Genomic DNA, 21,703 nt, shown 5'->3' with positions numbered 1-21,703 from the left:
GAGACCAGTGAAGGGTGAAGACCTCTCTAAGACTTCTCTCCTAACATCAAAATACAAATTGGGCCTCCTTATTCCTCAAATAGTGAATCTAAGCTGGTCACTCAACATTTCGAACCAGCTCTCAAATATGAATGTGATGCATGAACCAGCCTACCGTAGCACTGTCTTGCATTTATGCATTAGCCAGTTCAGGGTACAGTGTATTACCTCAGTCACTCAGAAGCCTAATTGAGCATGTTTCGCCTTATGCGCTATCAGGCAGGGCTGCTTCATGAGACCAGGCAGAGTTCCTCTCTGGTGCCTCATTATAAGACAAGACCTGTCTAAGAACCAGTGCCTGTGAGGAAGGTCTCACCAAGATGGTTCAGTTCTGAGGTGTCACACCTCAGTTACTGCAGAATGCTGACTGTGGCTCGAGGCTTGACTAGTTGTCTGTTTCTCGTCTTCTTGCAGCCAGCTCGATGAGCTCGAGCAAACACAGCGAACTGCACTTGTTTCCATCCACGCGCCGCTTCTTGGAGGAGGGCGAGTCATACCTGGCGCTGGCGGTGGAAACGGCCCTGATGGGACTGGGTCAGCAGAGAATCATGCCTGACGGACTGTATGCCCAAGAGAAGGTGTGCCGCAACGAGGAGCACCTGATTGCCAAGCTTCAGGAAGTGGACCTGGACAATACCCTGGTCAAGATCTTCCGCAAGCAAGCTGTCTTCCTGTTAGAGGGTAAGTCTTTACACTTTCACAGATTTGTAGGGAACTGGGGTGATGTGGCTTAACAGTTTGGTTTCTCATTAAGAGAGGCTGAAAGGTGCTATAGCTTAAGGAAGTAGTTTGGGTGTAGTTAACGATTCTGGAATGAGTGTGTTTAATTTTCTTCTGCATCAGCTAAATGTGTGGCAGTCTTTTTTGCATTGCATCCCAATTTGCATACTTGTGCCACACTTTATTAGTATGTACTTGACAGGTGATTGGAAAGTACATTCTTTCAAGCCACGTCCACACTAATACATTTTCATTGGAACACCTAATCCACACTAGAACAGTGTTTTCCTCCGGAGCATTTTGAAAACGCTCTCCATTACCACATACATTGGAAAACGATGACTATAGGAAACTACATTTTCAAATGAAAATGGATTAGTGTGGATGCAGCCTTAGTATATAGTAAGACTGTACGCCACTATTGGGGTCTACTACAACATCATAAAAATGCTTCTTGAAACCAGAGATCCATTTGTCGCACATGGTTTGTATTTACATGCGAGCATTAGCATCTAGCTAATTTAACAACCGTAGAAATTCATTTTAAGATAATTTATAAAATATACTTTAAAATACATTACATTACGACTGAAAAAATTGATTGCGAATGATAGCACAAGGGCTTTTGGTCTATTAATATTAGCATATAACAGAATAGTACACTATCCAGACACCTTTTATACTAATCTCATAAATAGTTCAGGCCACATCCACACCAACTCGTTTCCATTTAAAAACTCTGTTTTCAGTTTCCTTACGTCTTAATTTCCCAAAGTATGCGGTAATGGAGGCGTAGAGAAATTAAGGCATTTTCAAACAAAAAAGTATTAGTGTGGACGTGGCCTTAGGATCGATTGGGTGTGAATTGAGACATCCTGAAAGGCATTTTTTTCTTGTCCTGTAGTTTCCCTTACAAAGAACTAGAGTTCTAGCAAACTAGCTACAAACTTGCAGCAAATTTGACACTAATTATTTTCACATGCAAATGAGCTTGTGATTTGCCACAAAAGTTTGCCAGAATTTTGTTTCTCTTCACCGGTCGTGGCGAACCTGCAGCAAACTTTTGTCAACAATGGACAATTTGCCGCAAGTTTGTCATGAACTATCGATTTTTGTAATGGTAAACAGTGGTCCAGTCTGTTGCCAATGGTTAATTAATTTACCAGTTTAACAAAGTTTCAGATTCCATTAAGTCACGTTTTCCTCAGAGCTTTGTTAAACATCAGTGTCAGGCGAGGTTGCTTTCTTCACTTACGGCTGGTGGAGAGAAAAACTAAACATTCTTTGCAAGCAGAGCCACCTCCGAATGCTGCTGGGTTGTTTAGGAAGTATTAAAGAATGAGGAACTGATAAACTGGCCTTGCTGTGTGGATTCCTTCACCCAGTGTATGCCAAGAGCTGTGATGGCGGCACATTATGAAGTCAAGCAATTCTATTGGCTACAGGGTTTGAGGGAGTTTCAGGCAAATGTGAGAATCCATCAAAACAACAGGAGCTTTCTTACATGTCCCCTTCAAACAGACGCAGTAATAGAGTTAGCATTATCAGCTGTTGTGTGTGTTTTAAATCATTATCTTTAGCAAGGTGTGACTAGCATGATGCCTACTACTTATTGGCTACATGGGCAGATACCATCTAAAGCAGCATCCTAACTGTTGTGGAACATCATAAGTGTCTTGTTTGGAAGTATATAGCGTGTAACACTACATGCAACACAAATAGCGCTCCTTATGTTAAGTGCACTGGAGAATTGACTCCAGTAGAGTTTGATGCTAGCATGTTGCTAAGCTAAAAATACGATACTCTAGTAAGCACAAAAATAAATGGCACAGACAAATATTGGATACAATAGTCAATTTTAATAATAATTTTTTTCATCAATACTTTTCAGTATTTCATGAAATGAAAAAGTTCTCTCACTTCGTCTGTCATCTTGGATTTATTTTTTACTGAGCTCGCCACTAGCATTAGTTGCCTTCACCGTGAAGATACATGCGATGGTGTTTTAGAATTGAGCCAAAACAAGGTATTTTAGGAGGTAATAATATTGTTACCCAGTGTTTGTGTGTGCTGTATTTTTATGCTTAATAGAGTACCATGTTTTTATTTTAGCAACATGCTAACTCTAAACGCTATTGAAATCAAGTGCTTTTTGTGTGCCGTGCAGAGATGCTGCCTAGGTAGTGTTCCAAATTAGTCACTTGGGAGGAACTTAAATAAGTTTGGATGCTTGGATGTTGTTGACAGCAATGCAGCTTACTTGGTTTTGGAAGCAAGCTTAAATCTTTAGCCAGGCATAACCGAGGGTGGTGTAAAGCTACAATTGTGTGGATGCCTCTTATGTATGGTTAATTTGGTGAGTTGTTCTATTTGTCTGTTTGCATGTTGAGGATTGTGTGTGGATGCGTTTGAGTAATTGTGATGTGGCTTGAGGTCGTGCAATTTTCTAAATTGAAAATAATCTAATGAGAGGGAAATTTAACATCGCACATATGGCTTCTGGCATTGCAGCTTATATTGTAGGCAAGTGTCTGTGAAAAGGCTTACACGTTTGAAAGTGGACATGTGTTTTTGTTTGTCTGGTTTGAGGATTGGGGAAAGGGAAGATTACCAAAGATGCAGCACTTACCCCGAAACGGGACGGCCCATCACAACCTGCATTTATGGATGGAGTGTGTTTGTCAAACAAGGATGATAGAGACACGTGGCTTGGGAAACGCTTACCAATTCCGTTGAACACACTTTATACGGACACCTATTGGACCTATAAATGTCTAACTGAAGGAAAAAAAAAAATCCTTTTTTCCCCACTGAATTTAAATGTAGATGTACCATTTTCACAACATCACGAATGTTTGCGTGACTGTGTGTGTTTTGTCTTCCAGGTGGGCCCTACAGTGGTTTGGGAGAGCTCATCTATAGAGAGAGCGTTCCGATGCATACGTTTGCCAAGTATCTCTTCACATGCCTCCTACCTCACGATGCCGAACTGGCGTACAAAATTGCACTGAGAGCAATGCGGTAAGTTTCCTAGGCCCGAACGAGTGACACTTTACTGCCAAACCTGTCACATCCACCTACAGTAACGAACACGCCCACAACTGTGACTTATTTTCCCCTTCAGTCTTTCATTTTCACCGTTTACGTCCTCACTGATTTTCAGGTGTGTGTGTGTGTAGGGCGCGAGGTTATCTGGGCCACAGTTTAATCAAAAGTCGCCTTTTGCTTGGAAAACTGCTAAATAATTCATGGCCGCTGAAAATGAGTTTTAGAAAAAGTGTGAATAATAAATGTCTCGTTGAGTCTCATTTGGGCTGCAGAGGTAACGCTGGCGCTCATTTCACCCCCTCAAGTTGGCATGCGTGTATATATGTATGCGTGAATATGGCTCTGTGTACCCACGGTCAAACAAACCTCTGTTGAAGACAATATAACATTATCAGCAGTAGTTATTCATGTACCTTTACAAACCTGTTATACTAATTTTAATAATGGATTCTTTGTCACTATATACACACAATGGGATCTCATTCATGAAAAGTGAGCAGAACAAATTTCCGTGCAGATTGTTCATAAAACAATTCTTACGTAACTTATAGCTTTCACTTCGATGCAGCAATATACCCTATCAGCCACAATATTAAAACCATCTGTCTAATATTGTGTAGGTCCCACTTATGCCGCCAAAACAGCGCCAACCCGCGTCTCAGAATAGCATTCTGAGATTATATTCTTCTCCACAATATTGTACAGAGCGGTTATCTGAGTTACCGTAGACTTTGTCAGTTCGAACCAGTCTGGCCATTCTCTGTTGACCCCTCTCATCAACAAGGCATTTCCATCCATAGAACTGCTGCTCATTGATGTTTTTTGTTTTTTTTTGACACCATTCTGAGTAAATTCTAGAGACTGTTGAGTGTGAAAATCTCAGAAGATCAGCAGTTACAGAAATACTCAAACCAGCCCGTCTAGCACCAACAATCATTCATGCGATTATCTAATCAGCTAATCATGTGGCTGCAGTGCATAAAATCATGCAGATACGGGTCAGTAGCTTCAGTTAATGTTCACATCAACCATCAAAATGGGGAAAAATGTGATCTCAGTGATTTAGACCGTGGCATGATTGTTGATGCCAGATGGGCTGGTTTGAGTATTTCTGTAACTGCTGATCTCCTGGGATTTTCACACACAACAGTCTCTAGAATTTACTCACAATGGTGCCAAAAACAAAAAACACCCAGTGAGCGGCAGTTCTGTGGATGGAAATGCCTTGTTGAGGCTACGGCAACTCAGATAACCGCTCTGTATCACTTTGTGGAGAAGAATATAATCTCAGAATGCTATTCTGAGATGCGGGTTGGCGCTGTTTTGGCGGCACAATGGGGACCTACACAATATTAGGCAGGTGGTTTTAATATTGTGGCTGATCGGTGTATGTAAGAATGGTTTTACAAACAATTTCCACAGAAATTGTTTCTGCATAAACTAGTTCTGTTCGTTTGTAAACCATTCTTATGAAAATGGATGCATTTAATTGAATTCAAAGTGAATCTGAAGCATGGATTTTCAATTTGCACAGAAATAACTTCTGCTTGAAATAGTTCCGCTTGTTCATGAAACTATTCTTTTGTAAATTGTCATAATGGTTTTACTAGTGATTTATACAGAAATGAGTTCTGCTTAAACAAGTCTTGTTCGTTTAAAAAATAAAAGACATTCTTGCGGAAATTGTTGCATTGAATTAAACAATTACGCAAGTATGGTTTTACGAATGATTTGCACGGAAATTTTGTATACTAGTTCTGTTTGTTTGTAAAAAATTTTTTAAAACAATTAAGAAAATTGTCGCTTTGAATTGAAGTCACCAATTACATAAAAATAGTTTTACAAACAATTTGCACACAAATTAGTTCAGCTTGAACGTGTTCGTGAAACCGTTCTAGTGTAAATTGTCGTAAGAATGTTTTTAGGAGTGATTTATACGGAGATCGTTCTGTTCTTCGTAAAAAAACATTATTTTGAAAATTACTGCATTAAATTGAATTCGACAATTATGTATGAATGGTTATATAAATGGTTTGCACAGAAATTCGTTATTGAACCAGTTATGCCCATTCATAAACCTTTCTTGTGTAAATTGCCGCATTCAACTTGGTGCCCAGATTGCCGTAATTTTCGAACAATTTAAACACCATTTCATTCTGCTACTGTTTCAAGATTGAGGCTCAGTGTGCAACAAAATTTGATTTTGAGTTTGATTTTTAATGTACGGTTATGTGCAGTGAAATTTTGGACCAATGTGATTTCGTTGTGAGCTACCCACTGTGATGCCACAGAAATAGTTGGTTATGACAAAAATTCAAAATTTACATAGTTTGTTGTTTATCATGTCACATCTGGTTTAGATTTGGGTGTTAGGATTTCAAACTTCAAGATGGTCCAACTGATTTATATTGACATCTGATTATTGATCATATGTTTTATTAATTTTCCTTTCTTGACTGACCAACAAAAAGTCCCATTATCAAATCTGACTGGAATTAAATTATATTTTGATTGAATTATCTTTACCAGGGGATTTGCAGCCCAGTATGCATATATAAAGTCGATGGCATCAAACACAGATCCACCTAAATTTAGCAGCTGTAGCAGCTTCAGGCTCAGTATTGACTTCTCCATAAAAAGACTGTCCTCCAAATAACAACTCATGGCATAGGCTCCAACTAGGGCCTGATCTTCACATAATACAATTCCCTTTGTAGATGGGTTGGTAATTAGCTTCATGCCAGGACATGATGCTATGACATATTTGTCAAAGAGCGAATGTTCTGACATGACAACGCATGATCAAGTAGATTATTGTTAGTGGCACATTATCAGAAAGTCATGGCATCTACAATACAACTGCTGGCATGTCTAAAGCACTAACCCTTACGCTAAAGCGTTTTTTGTAGCTATAGATGCACTAGATGTAACTAATGGCCAAATTACGAGGACATAGTCAACATCTGTGCATAACGAGAAGACCCCATATCCATTTTGCTGAAAAACACACTCGCGTGTAGAGCATAAATGTTCACTGAAGTTCTGTCTTTAATGTCTTTGTCTTTAAAATGGGAACCGAATTCATTTGGATGCTCATTGGGAACAGAACCTCGGTAGTGGTTTTTTAAAGAGACAGACCCTGTGTGTGAAGGCCATGGGCAACCTCTAGGCTCATGTTGGCTTAGTTGGAGCTCTACAGCAAAACGTTTGTGGAAAAAACCTAAGTGTGTCCTTCTAAAACAAGCAAACTTTAGCTGTGGTTCTAGAGCAGTTAAAAAGTTCAGTATCTTCATGTGTTTGCAATGAATATTGCATTTTGTTTGAATTTATTTACAACAGCCAGTCATCTTTGATTGTTTACTAAACATCCATTATATTTGTTTTAAATTAGTCCTTCCTGGTCAAAAACATTAAAGATTAGTTCTGGTATAATTAAACCTTTTTAATACTTTTTTTCAATCTTATTCGCAAATATTGGATGTAGTTTATATAATTGTACAAAAACAGTGATGAACAGAAGTATTTATTTCACATATTCTTCACTCTTGAGCAACTCAAATGAATCAATGAATTGTTTTTTGAACTAGTTTATTGAAGTAAAACATCTGATTTTGCTATACAAATTGATTTTGCTATAGTGAATTTGATTTTCCCGTGGTAACTTGCGTCAAATCACAAATACAATTAGACTAATAAAATAGTAGCATCAATTTTAAAAATCTGGCTTAAAAACTGTATTTTGCTTTTATACATTTTTTTTTTTAGTTGGAGCTCTACAGAAAACTGTGGGGAAAAAACTGTCAAACCAGCCTGTCTGGCAACAACAATCATGCCACGTCTAAATCATTGACATCAAATTTTTTTCCCCATTCTGATTGTTGATGTGAACATTAACTGAAGGTCCTGACCCTTATCTGCATGATTTTATGTATTGCACTGCTGCCACACGATTAGCTGATTAGATAATCACATAAATAAGTAGGTGTACAGGTGTTCCTAATAAAGTGCTTAGTGAGTGTAGTTTTTAAACATCTTTCCGAATGAGCCCTCCATCTGTTGTTGATCGAACAAACAGATGTTCAAAACTCACACCATTGGTTCAGTCAGTGTTGTTGTTTCGGGTTGGACGAGCCGCTCAAAACAAATGCATTTTTTCAGAATGGTAACTTACGAATGGCTTACTTAGAACTGTTCTTTGCATATATTAAGCCTGGCATATGAGAAATTATTTTAACATTTGAAAAAGTTACACACTTCAGCTTTGAAGACTGGGCCAATACAGCGATTGGCTCCTTTTGGCGAATGGCAGGACTTCCTTTCTAACAACCGTCATGTTGAGAGTTGCGATTTCTCCCATAAATGTTCCAGCAAATGCTCTTTCTCCTCCTTACACTGTCTTTATTTTAGCTCTGTTAAAGCTTATAAAAACTAACTGTACTCCTGTAGTGATAAAGCACAGCAATGTTGCTAAGTTGTGTTTTGTCTTTTTGTGTTTGTAGGTTACCAGTGTTGGAATCCACAGCTCCTTCTGGCGACATGTCCCGGCCTCACCATATAGTATCCGTCGTCCCCAATCGTTACCCACGATGGTTCACGCTCAGCCACATCGAGTCGCAGCAGTGCGAGCTGGCCTCCACCATGCTCACTGCAGCCAAAGGTTAGACCATCACATTCGCCTGCAAGTCAATCAATCAAGCGCAAGCTGCAATTACCGTGACAACAGCACTGTTTGCTTAACAGCAGGCCTGTATACTGCATTTCCGCTAGCAGACCTGTTTCACAAGGCAAACAACAAGCCCAGGCTATAAAATCAAATCTGCAGCCGTCTACTTGGTTTGGAGAAACAACAAGCTTGAAAATTTGCCGTGCTGTGTTAAAGGACTGATTGCACCGCAATGCAGAAAGAGCTGAAATCAGAAGAAATGCAACCAGAATTAAGCATTTTAAAAGGATAGTTCACCCAAAAATGAAAATTCAGTAATTGTTTACTCATCCCTGTGTTGTTAAAACCCCATATGACTGACTTTCTTTTTCTTAACATAATGGGAGAAATTGTAAAAAAATAAAATTGTGCTCAGTGATGTCATACAATGGCAGTTCAAGCTTCAAAAGAATGCAAAAGGATAATTCGGAAGTCTAATAAATTATTCCATGAGACTCATGATTGTTATGAAAGCAAACGATAAAGTTTGGTGAGAAACAAACCAAAATCTAATGTATGATTTAGTGAAACTATGGACCGACCATTGATCTTCTCGTGCCCTATCATGAACGTGCACAGAGCAACAGTTCACGCAGCCCCCTCGCGACATTGGGGCGTTCAAGCAAAAACTCGTTTTGTTTATCTAAAAACAGGTCCTCCACAGCAATAGTAACGACAGAGCACAACACAGCTGGACATAAACCAGAGAACAGAACTTACTAAACATGTCTGAAGAGTTTGTAGTCAAAGCATTGATGCCTTTCTATGCCCAGTAGTCGGACGGAAATCAAATAGAAACAGAAGCTACAGACAGCCACAGTCACACCGTGTCCTAATCTGACAGCAAACGACACGCGATATAAGGAATGTTTTCTATGTTAATCAGAGTTTTTGTCCTAACCAATAGTGACGAGCGACGGTACGTTCTATCAATTGCTTGTTTTCTATTTTTGACATCACGCGGGTAACTCGTCCACTGTGAACTGGTACCGGTACAAAAATGTTCTCAACAGTAGATTAAAGCCAGCATCTCATGAGTCGGTTAAAATCGACTTGATTTTGGCCAAGAATGTTACACCTACAGAATGTTTTCGCTGAGGTCTCACTCTCTTCATGTCTGTCACAAATACCCACCAACGAGTTTTCGCTTGAATGCCCCAGTGTCGCGAGGGCACTGAGTGAACTGTTGCTCTCGTGCCCTATCATGGATGCATACAGATCAACGGTCAGTGAACAGTTTTACTAAGTTATGCATTAGATTTTGTTTTGTTTCTCACCAAACCTAATCATATGCTTTCATAAAAAACAATTGTGAGTCTCTTGGAATAATTTCTTAGACTTCTGAATTATACTTGTGCATTCTTTTGAAGCTTGAAGAGGTGGTCACCATAATCACTGAGAATAACATTTTTTCACAATTTCTCCCTTTGTGTTCAGAAAAAGAAAGTCATATAGGGTTATAACAACAAAGGCAGTTGGAGGGGAGGGCTTGAACAATAAGAGGGCTTGGTGATGTCATCTGAAAAGGAATGTCTTTTCAGAGGCGGAGCTAGTTTTTTACATTTTGATGAAAGATGTAAAATTATGAAGACAAACATTGTTCTCCGTTGGAATAACACGCACTGATTACTAGTGCACAATAAGACCAGAAAGGTGTATTAAGAAAGTTAATGGGGATCAATTTTGGTTGTCCCATCGGTTTCTCTTATCTTGCATCGGCTGCCACTAATGCTGACTCACAGGCTCATTATGCAGTTGTGTTTGTGGGTGTGTGTTTGTGGGTGTGTGTTTGTGGGTGTGTGTTTGTGGGTGTGTGTTTGTGGGTGTGTGTTTGTGGGTGTGTGTTTGTGGGTGTGTGTTTGTGGGTGAGGGGGTGGGTGAGGGGGTGGGTGTGGGGGTGGGTGTGGGGGTGTGGGTGAGTGTGGGTGCAATGCAGCTCTTGAGGGCGAGGGATTCTGAGCAGTTGATGTTTCTCCAAGGTCACTGTTGACTGTTTGCAGCACTTACAAAAATGACCTGTCACATCATATTTCAATCAATTTCCATTGTGAATCTTTTTATATCCAATGAAATATTTACCAAATCTTTTAAATCTCTTATTCTCTCCTCTGGATTTGCCATCTCAAAATGAAAGCTCTCCATCATGTGAAATATCATGCACAGTGTTAGTATTTGGATACTTATGGCAAACGTAAAAATGTCCTAAAGTCATTGATAGCAAAATATCAAACCAAATGACATTTACGTCAAAAAAAGACAGCACAAGCACACTTTTTAAGCAAAACATTTCATTGAGAAGCTGTTTGTTAGTTTAGAAATAACAAAGCAATAGATTGTGTTCAAAATGGAGATAAAAAGCTTCGACACTTAGTGATTTTATTTGGACACTTTCAGTTGCTTATAACTCGCTAGCAAAAGTTCTAGCAGCATTTGAGCACAGGTGACACATGCTTTGATATTTTGTATCTAATGCAATAACATTCATAAATTTAGGCAAAACACATGGGGGCATTGTATATTGCATATGGGTCAATGACGTGACGCTAAATTTTTTTGTCCACATTTGAATAAGTTAGTCCAAAATACAAACGGAATTCACACAATACAATTACTTTAATACACCTCTTTTTTTTTTTTTTTTTTTTTTTTTTTTTCAACCAAGTCATTTTTATATTTTTTCTGGGGCTTAAAGTCAAGAATGTCATGTGGTGTAACCTTCCGGAGACAGTAAATAAAATCTTAGTCATTAAAAGCTGAAATTCTTTGAAAAAGAATTGTGCTAAATAGTCTTTTATTATTATTTCTTTAAAAAAAGATATTTTAAAATATGATTCATATTTGAAAAACTTTTGTCCACCAAATCAAAGTCATGTGGTGTAACCAACATGTAGGCAGCAATTTTGTTCTCATGTGACAAAAATCATAAAACAGAGAATACATTTTTAGACCTGCAAGACTGTGGGAAATAAATTATATATATATATATATATATATATATAATTAAATATCAATATTTTGACATGCATTTGGTTCAGGTCATTTGGTGTAACCATGAGAAAACGTAAAAAATTAAATAAATAAAAAATCACCTTCAAACATATGTTTAAAAACTTTTTTGATATTAATTATTAAGTTGTGTACACTCATGTATTAAAGGGAATTATGTAATACCTTTTACTTGGTTACACCAGTAAAAATAATTTTGTTTGTAGAAAATGCTATAAATGTTTTTCAAAAATGTGATAAAACAACATGAACTCAAAGATTATGAACTGTCTACGATCTTGAAACGTATGTTTTAAACTAGGTTTTTTAAATATTTCTGATTTTTATCACTTCAGACAACCTTATTTGTCAATGACCCATATAACTGTACAAATGTTTATGTAAAACATGTAACATGCATTATTTTCCTGTTGTTTCTAGGTGATGCACGAAGGTTAGAGACAGTATTAGAATCAATACAGAAGAATATTCACTCCTCGTCTCATATCTTCAAACTGGCGCAGGATGCCTTTAAAATAGCGACGCTCATGGACAGTCTGCCAGACATCACTCTGCTGAAAGTGTCCCTGGAGCTGGGTCTTCAGGTATACACGTTTTCATCCAACATCACTCTTTGAACTCCACTCAGAGTATTCTGTCAAGTCATGTTGCATTTTTGTACCTTTTTTTTTGTTTTTTTTGTCCTAACTCATAGGTAATGCGAATGACACTTTCAACGCTAAACTGGCGGCGGCGAGAGATGGTACGATGGTTAGTCACGTGTGCAACAGAAGTTGGTAAGTTTGAGCCTTTCAGTTGTTAGTATTACCATGTCTTTGCAAGTTAAAAGAAAGCTGAGCCACTCAAGGATATGTTAGACTGATTTTACCATGGTTAAAGGGTGTTGTTGGTAGAGGTCGACCGATAGTGGATTTTGCCAGTACTGATAACTAAGGTCGTGGAAAAGGCTGATAACTGATTAATCGGCCAATAGTTTTTTTTAATCGGTTTAATAGAATGTTACATTACTTAGTCTTTTCTTTACTATAATGGGCAAGGACATAGACTTTACAAGAGTCCAAAATTAATCAAATCCCAGATGCAGTTAACTGTTCATCCAAAATCCCAATAATAATAGAGGAATAATAAAAAAAACTATTTGCAACTATAGGCGTAGATTTTTGCCGATAACCAATAGTTTCAAAAAGCAACTATCGGCATGATTAATCGGTTAAACCGATAAATCGGTCTATCTCTAGTTGTTAGGCATGATGCTAAGTAAACACACAGCCGCAAGTGGCGTATTGCTTTTTTAAATTGGCAGCAGTAGCAATGTGATAAAAGGCAGCGATGTTCCATAATGTTATTAATCACAATAAACAACCCTTACGCCAATTAATATAGTCTAATTGTTCGCTGTTAAAGGTGTATGTTAAACGCATTAACTTAGAATTGATATGTGGGATCTGCATATATCTTATTTCTATCATATATTTTAGAACAGATTTGAATGTGCCTCATCCAATCAGATTTTATTGCCAGAATTATTGATTTTACAGGTTTCCCACCATCCCAAAAAACCTGGAAATATAAGGAAATTTAAAAACTGTGTTTTTAGGACTGGAAAATTCATGGAAGTTTCTGTAGTTAATATACTTTTTTCTAGTTATGCCAACTACTATACAGTTGTTTATCAGTCTAATTGTAGACTGTTTATGATTTATGACTGTTTTTTTTAATATAAGGACATTTTTAAATGTTGTTCATCAGGACTGGAAAAGTTGTGGAAACTAATAAATTCTTAGAAGTAACAACACAAAAAAAATAAAACATGAACATTTCTGTAGTGAACATACTTGTTCTGCTCTTCTGTAAAATATTTATCCAAGTAAATACGGCTCTGACAAAAAAATCCTTATCCTGCGTTATCACAAATGACCAGTTTTATTCCCAAGAACCATTTCAGAATGGTTTAAGAATGCTATATTATCTTCATTGTGAAGACAAATAGGATCTAAAGAAATATGTTAGATTTTAAGAAAATCTAATAGCAATCTTTGTTTATCCAGGGGTTTACGCACTGGACAGCATCATGCAGAGCTGGTTCACCCTCTTCACACCCACCGAGGCCACCAGCATCGTGGCGACCACCGTCATGTCCAACAGCACCATTGTACGGCTTCACCTGGAATGCCATCAGCAGGAGAACCTGGCGAGCAGCGCACGGACGTTAGCATTGCAGTGCGCTATGAAGGACCCTCAGAACTGTGCGCTGTCGGCCCTCACGCTCTGCGAGAAGGACCACATCGCCTTCGAGACGGCCTACCAAATCGTTCTGGACGCGGCAACCACGGGCATGAGCTACACTCAGCTCTTCACCATCGCACGATACATGGACCACCGCGGCTACCCCATGCGAGCGTACAAACTTGCGACTCTCGCCATGGCCCACTTGAACTTGAGCTACAACCAGGACACGCATCCCGCGATCAACGACGTGTTGTGGGCATGTGCGCTCAGCCACTCGCTGGGCAAAAACGAGCTCGCTGCCATTATCCCGCTAGTTGTGAAAAGCGTCAAGTGCGCCACCGTGCTGTCGGACATTTTGCGGCGTTGTACGCTGACCACACCTGGCATGGTGGCGCTGCACAGCCGCAGGAACTCTGGGAAGCTGATGTCATTGGACAAGGCCCCACTAAGACAGCTCTTGGACGCTACAATCGGGGCCTACATCAACACGACACACTCGCGGCTAACGCACATCAGTCCACGGCACTACAGTGAATTCATCGAATTCCTCAGCAAAGCCAGAGAGACTTTTCTCATGGCGCACGACGGACACATTCAATTCACGCAGTTTATAGACAACCTGAAACAAATATACAAAGGAAAAAAGAAACTTATGATGCTCGTCCGAGAGAGATTCGGCTAGCTGGAATTGTTTTACTTGAGTCCACCTTTGTTTAAAACAAACTTCAAAATGGAAGAAAAAAACACGGAAATGAAACAACAAAAACAATACGAACCACATCGGTATTATGTGTATAGACTTTCACGCAAAAAAACGAAAACGGAAAAAAAAAATGGAACATTGTCATGTTGTGGAAGTTTGTGTGTTTTCCCCTTTATTTGTGTGAAAGCGTGCGAGAGAATGGAACGTAAAGAGCGAAATGAGCATTTCGGTTTACACTGAGTACATGTTGTCCAGTGGCAAAAGTCTACACAGCACTCCAAATCTCTCTGTTAAACATTCATAGCCTCAAACGTGAAATATGGCTTTAAACCAAACAACACCTCCATACTAAGTGACAAGTACCTCGTACGGCTTCAGCTTTACTCCATCCTGAACCAGTCACACATTACCAGTGTACTAAAACAAGTCTTGGAAACGAAAAACATCTTAAAGGGATAGTTCACGCAAAAATGAAAATTCTGTCATTTACACTGGTCCATTTTAACTCCATATACTTTCTTTCCTCCATTGAACACAAAAGGAGATATTAGGCAGAATGTCCAAGCTACTCTTTTCAATATAATAAAAGTGAATGGGGACTGGAGGTGTCAAGCTCCATATTTCCAAAAAGCAAATAACGACTTAAATTTCAGCTTGTTCCTAATAAAAAGTTATCGTATGACTTCAGAAGACTTGGAATATAGCGCACAAGTCTGATATACTACTATTATGATACTTTTATGGTGCATTTTTGTCCTTTTTGGAGCTTGGCTTTATAAATCACCATCCACTTTCGTTTAATGGAAAAAAAGTTGTATTTTGCATCTCATTTTGTGTTTCAACAAAGAAAGAAAATCAATGATGACAAAATGTTTATTTTTTGGGGTAATATTTTCCTTTCAACAGTTTGGGACCTCTCAATTTTTATTTACTTTTCAGTTTACCAGGCTAATTGCGTGGCTTTGCAATGCTGTTTTGTCCAAAAGCATGTCACACACATATAAACGCTACAACCCCATTGTGCTTGCGCTTGTGGAAACTTGGCGACTGTCGACATACATTCTCAGGGATTTTCTCTTTGAAAAAAAGGAAAAAAAACGAAAAAAAAAAAGATAGAAAAAGGTCTTGAAAAATGAAAGAATGAAAGCATTTTATTGTACTGTATATATGATAGTATATGTCTGAATATTGAAAAAATGTATAAGTTAACTAATTTATAAAAAGAATATTCTATGTAATGCAAAATACTTGAAGCTGCAGTACCTTGGTTTTAAAACAAAACATATCAGAGGGAATAAACGCGTGCCTCGGGCTGTGTTCGGAATGGAATACCAGCTTACTACATAGTGAATACTGCGCAGTATATATTAAGTGAAACGGTTGGCAGTATTTCACTTTAAATGTTTCAAAATTAGCACTATGTTTGTTTAATTCAGCGAATGACATCCAGTTATCATCTTGGAAATAAAAACTGTTGTTTTGTATTTTTGATGTAATTGTGTGTATAAATTTCTTAACTTTTTTGGCAGTCCCATCAAATAATGAGTCGAGACAAAATTGTCGCTGATATTCCAAATCATTCACGCATACAGAACATTTGCGTACTGCGCACATACTATATACATACTATGTACTGCAGCCGTAGTATGGTGGTATGCTGTTCCGAACATAGCCAACGCTGTCGGGGCAGGAATTGGGCAGTTGAACCTGTGTGCTGGGTCTCTAGGCAGAGCCACTTACGATGTGCGAACGGAACCATCTGTATTCGCATCGGTGGTTTGGACGGACACACAGCGAGTGAGAGCAGCAAGCCTTAGCATTAAGAATAGGGAATGCAAGAAACGCAGGCCCACGTGCCTCAAAAACGCCTAGAAATGTAGATCTAACAGTATCAATGTTAACACAAACATGCAAAATGATTAGCCTAATTTCGCTCGTTTCTTTCCACAATAATCGAGTCACGACGACGCTTCATTTTATTCACAATAACATGTACATGCCTATCGCTGACATCTAACTAGAAAGTGGCTGTGTAGGTCTGACTGTTCAGATGTTTTTAAACGCTTTTATTTGTTTGTTCGGGTGTTTTAACGTTTTTCGTTTATCTTTTTTCGTTCCTATAGGATTCCTCAAACAAATCGGAAACAGCCTTCTTTCTTGCCTTGTCTTAATGCTTTAAAATAACCAAACTGGAGTTCTAACTACCAAACTTGTTTGTTAAAAATGAAAGCCAATCGACTTTGGTTACAAACATCACTGTCTTCAATTTTAGCTGAATGGTTCTGTATTCTGTGCTTTAAAATGCAGTTTCCCTATGGTTTTTTTGGTGCAAACACATTGTCAAGTGTCGTTATCCCCCCCCCCCCCCTTTAGAGGTATGTCTGTAGCTCTTTTTCTTTTTTGATCATTTAGAAACAAAAATTTTATTTTCTCCATTTTATTTATTATGGAAGGTAAACGATTGTACTTCTTCACCCGTGTTCAACATGCTCATGAAGTTGAATTTAAGATTTGATACACCGATATCAATTTATTTATGTAACTAAATCACTGTTTTATAAACTTGTTAATGATTCAACATTTTTGTTTTAATTAAAATTAGTTTTTTGAGAGGAAGGAAATCATTGTGTCCTTTGTTTGCACGATTCAACGTACTCTCATCCGCTACATTTATGGTCAATTTTATATGTGTAATAATCAGTGCATGTGTTGAAATTTAGGAAACACACACAAAGGTCTACGGCAAGCTAAACTGACTTTTACTAATTATAAGACTAGTTATTGATATCAGGAATTGAATTACAACTAGTAAAAATAGCTAAGATTTATATCAGTAATTACAATTACACTAGTAAAAACATTCTTAATCTAAAAATTGTCAATATTACTCGCAGAGATACAAATTCTTAATTAAAACTCATGTCATCGGGGGCCTGGGTAGCTCAGTGGTAAAAGACGCTGGCTACCACCCCTGGAGTTCGCTAGTTCGAATCCCAGGGGCGTGCTGAGTGACTCCAGCCAGGTCTCCTAAGCAACCAAATTGAACCAGTTGCTAGGGAGGGTAGAGTCACATGGGGTAACCTCCTCGTGGTCGTCATAATGTGGTTCGTTCTCGGAGGGGCGCGTGGTGAGTTGAGCGTGGACGCTGCGGTGGATGGCGTGAAGCCTCCACACGTGCTATGTCTCCGTGGCAACGCGCTCAACAAGCCACATGATAAGATGTGCGGGTTGGCGGTCTCAGATGCGGAGGCAGCTGGGATTCGTCCTCCACCACCCAGATTGAGGTGAATCACTACACGACCACGAGGACTTAAAAGCACATTGGGATTTGGCCATTCCAAATTGGGTGAAAAAGAAAGAAAAAAAAATCATGTCATCATAGAAACAAACATTCTTACAATGGAAAAATGGAATTTCAACTAGTAAATTTCTTTTAATTCTTAATATCTGCAGTTGCATTTTCACTAGTAGAAATGTACAATTATCTGTCACTGACTCCTATTTAAAACACAATTACAGATATCTATAATTAATTTCTTAATAGTTGAAATTCCAATTTCACATGTCAGGTATGCACTTCTTACTAGTAAAAATAATAATTTCAGATATTGTTGATGTGATTGTAACTAGTAAGAAAGCTTTTTAGGTATCTTTAATTACTCTCCAGTTTATTGATATCTGAAATCCATTTCCAGATATATGAAATTCCAAATCTAACAAGTTGAAATACATAGTTCTTGATATAAAAAAAAAAAAAAATGATGGCATTAAAAAAAAAGATCGCAGAGAAACACATTTGTGAAATTAAATTTTACATTTAAATTATTGAAAAAAATTATTTATCTGTACTTATCTGTCATTCTCTCCCATTCAAAATGCTATTACAGATATTTGTAATTCATTTCTTAACAGTAGGAATTCCAATTTCACACATCAGCAGTGCACTTCTTACTATTAAAAATAATTGTTACTAGTACATATATACATTCCTGATATCAACAATTAAATTTCAACTAGTAAAAATGCTTATATTTGACATCTGTAAATATATTTCAACTTTATTAAAAATGATATTTTTTACTAGTAAGAAGTGCATCCCTGACATGTGAAATTGGAATTTAAATTAAGATTAAAATAATTAAATAAAATTAATTATAGATTTCTGTAATTGTGTTTTGAATTGAAGTGAATGACAGATTATTGTAACATTCTACTAGTGAAAATGCAATTACAGATATGAATTTTTACTAGTTGAAATTCCATTTTTGATATCAAGTATGTTAATTTCTGTGTGATAACATGATTTTTTTTATATCAAGAATTAGCATTTTTACTAGTGCAAATGTAATTACTTGCATCAAAAATTGACACTTTTACTAGTAGTAATAAAAAATGTAATTGTTGATGTCATTCATATCCTGCATGTGATTAAATATCGAAATGGCTTGCGATAATTGCTCTTTTTCCAAAAATCACGTCATCACTCACATAAATTAACATTCTTGGTATCAAAAATGGAATTTCAACTAGTAAAAATTCATGATATCTATAATTGTGTTTTCACTTGTAGAATTTTACAGTAATCTGTCATTCTCTCCCATTCAAAATGCTATTACAGATATATGTAATTAATTTCTTAACAGTAGGAATTCCAATTTCACACATCAGTAGTGCACTTACTAGTATAAATTTGAATTTTTATATCAATAATTACATTGTTACCAGTACAAATATAAATTCCTGATATCAACAATTTAATTTCAACTAGTAAAAATGCTTATATTTGGCATCTGTAAATTTGTATTTCAACTTGATATCAAAACTTATAATTTTTACTAGTAAGAAGTGCATAATTGCTGATATGTGAAATTGGAATTTCAAATATTGAGAAATTAATTATAGATTTCTGTAATTGTGTTTTGCATTCAAGTGAATGACCGATTACTGTAAAATTCTACCAGTAAAAATGCAATTGAAATTCAATTTTTGATATCAAGAATTAGCATTTTTACTAGTGCAAATGTAATTACTAACATCAGAAATTGACATTTACTAGTAGTAATGAAGATGTAATTGTTGATATCTATATTTCATATCCTGCACGTGATTTAAATATAAAACTGGCTTGCAATAATAGCTCTGTTCCAAAACCTAGTGCGCTGCCTTGCTGTTTTCTCTGAATCTGAACTCTGAAATCATCTTTATTGTTTATCCAGCAATTCCCCCATTGTCTATAACTTCTCTGTTCAGTAGATTAGCTTCAGGATTTACAATTTGGTAAATTCCAGATGCCAGTTCTTCAAAGTCTTGCCTACCTCGTCTAAACTAAACAGGAACTGGATGAAGGGGCTGCAGCAGAAGATTATGACACTTGAGTTACTCCTTCACACTTGGATTGGAAAGATAAAGTCGACCACAGTTATAAAAGAACAACAGATCCTCCCACACTCTCAATTCTTTCGATGGCGAACTTCCAGCCAAGATTTTGAACCATTGAGATGTCAAGAGTGGGGAGGGCTGGATTACATTAAATACTGCAGGAAAAACTCATTCTCACACTGATAAGGTGGGCACCTTCACTCAGTGTTAATGTTATTTATTAGTGGTGTTTGCTTATGCACATTTCTCATACTAATGGTTAGTATTAGAATAAACCCCTTTTCCCTAAGTATTCAAATTTGGCACAGAACCCATCTTGTACTTTGTGTGCTACAAACATGAATGATACCTCAAATCATGCGGTTGGATGATGAGAGATATGCTACTACTTTTCGAAGTGATTCGACTACATTGAACCACATGTAGTGAGCAGAATATCATATAGAGACTTGGCAGTGAAAAACCTCATGAAAAGTTCATGACTGTGGCAAAATTTTTGCAAATTACATATTGCACATATAGTGGCAATTCCGATGTGAAATTTCCACTGTGTGGCGCTAAAAGCGAGTTAAATGTTCTCCCAAACAAATGATGTTTTTAGGATTAATGCTCTATCGAGATTTAAATTAACAAATCCGACCTCCCTACCCTTAACCTAACTGACAGTGTCCGAAAAAGCAAATGTGAGATGAAAAACGCAATTGCTGAAACATCTACGTGATTTTGTGGTAGTGCTATGACACTTTCGGCTCACATGACGACTCGCATACTCTTCAGGACTCATTGCATCGCTAATTAAGCTACCGCGCAATCTGTTTGCACTCGAACAAGCTTGTAAATGTAGTTGGTTCTGTAATGCAGAAGTTAAAATGTATCATCTTAAATGTCATGCGCTATAGTAAAAGTGTTTAGATGTCATAAGTTGGCATTGTGTGAGGAACAGGGCAAAAAGTGTTTATGAACTGACAATCTGCCACCATCGAGCCATAATTTTTGCATCAATTCAAATGTGTTTATGGATGTGTTATTGTGCAAACAGCTCCAGTGACCCAGGTTCTGGTCTCATGGAAACGAGGAAGTAATCTCATTCACATAACCAATGGTGAGCACGATTAAGTGGTTGCATTTTCCCTCTAAATTTACATTTTACTCCATTGATGGTAGGTTTAGTTTTGGGGTTAGGGCATATGGTTAATCAAATGTGCATTCCTGTTGACTGTTTACATCATTTACACCTCAAAACAACTCACTTTTGGTGCCACTCTTTGGACATTTCACCTGAAACTGGAGCTCACATGTGCCCATTTGTTTAACAACACTTCCAGCTTCGGCCACTGGGGGCAGTGATTTGAATTTCGGTAGAAGAACCTTCAACCTACTGACGCTGAATTCACAGCAAGTTGTATGGCCAAGTACCACTCACATTTTCTTCAGAAAGTGTAAAAAAAATAAAAATTATATGCTATCATATTTCTTGCATATGGTTACATTTATTTACAGTATGCAGTAACCTGGGTCACTGCCCAGTTTAAATTCTATAGAAAAATGTACCTTTTTGACAAATGCATAGGGATTTTTTCAAACGTTTGCTTCGGGCCGCAAAAACGGCAGAGTTCTGCAGTATTTCTACCTCTCTTTTTATCAGTGGAATGGACAGATGGGCTGAAGACCTGTGCTGACCAACACTTTCCACTCTCACTTCGTCTCAGAGAGCACAGATGCACCGTCAATCCAAAATGGAGAACTCTGCCCAGACCAGCAGCCCTTCAGTACATTTGGAAGAACAAACTGCAATCGCCTCAGCCTGAATTCCCATGAAGCATCGTCAGGCCTGTGAGGAGATCTGTTCCTGCCAAAGCGTAGCGGAACAGGAGGCT

At 37.7% G+C, this 21,703-nt stretch overlaps 2 protein-coding genes across 2 annotated transcripts in view; one reads left to right on the top strand and one right to left on the bottom strand.

Annotated features, from left to right (window-relative positions):
• The window catches only part of LOC127433697 (zinc finger SWIM domain-containing protein 6-like), a 90,862-nt gene extending 75,132 nt beyond the window's left edge, over nucleotides 1-15,730 (top strand). Inside the window, exons 9-14 of the mRNA XM_051685813.1 lie at nucleotides 454-720; nucleotides 3,645-3,780; nucleotides 8,307-8,464; nucleotides 11,936-12,099; nucleotides 12,210-12,291; nucleotides 13,564-15,730. Coding sequence (XP_051541773.1) covers nucleotides 454-720; nucleotides 3,645-3,780; nucleotides 8,307-8,464; nucleotides 11,936-12,099; nucleotides 12,210-12,291; nucleotides 13,564-14,426 — 1,670 coding nt within the window. The 3' untranslated portion in view covers nucleotides 14,427-15,730. The remainder of the gene's footprint in view (nucleotides 1-453; nucleotides 721-3,644; nucleotides 3,781-8,306; nucleotides 8,465-11,935; nucleotides 12,100-12,209; nucleotides 12,292-13,563) is intronic.
• The window catches only part of LOC127433694 (membrane-associated phosphatidylinositol transfer protein 2-like), a 694,725-nt gene that overhangs the window by 470,654 nt on the left and 202,368 nt on the right, over nucleotides 1-21,703 (bottom strand). The gene's annotated exons all lie outside the window — the stretch shown is intronic.

The sequence above is a fragment of the Myxocyprinus asiaticus genome, chromosome 43 (assembly GCF_019703515.2).
Source record: "Myxocyprinus asiaticus isolate MX2 ecotype Aquarium Trade chromosome 43, UBuf_Myxa_2, whole genome shotgun sequence".
NCBI classification, from domain to species: Eukaryota; Metazoa; Chordata; class Actinopteri; order Cypriniformes; family Catostomidae; genus Myxocyprinus; species Myxocyprinus asiaticus.
Note: the sequence above shows the minus strand (reverse complement) of the source record. Positions and strands in the feature narration are given on the sequence as shown.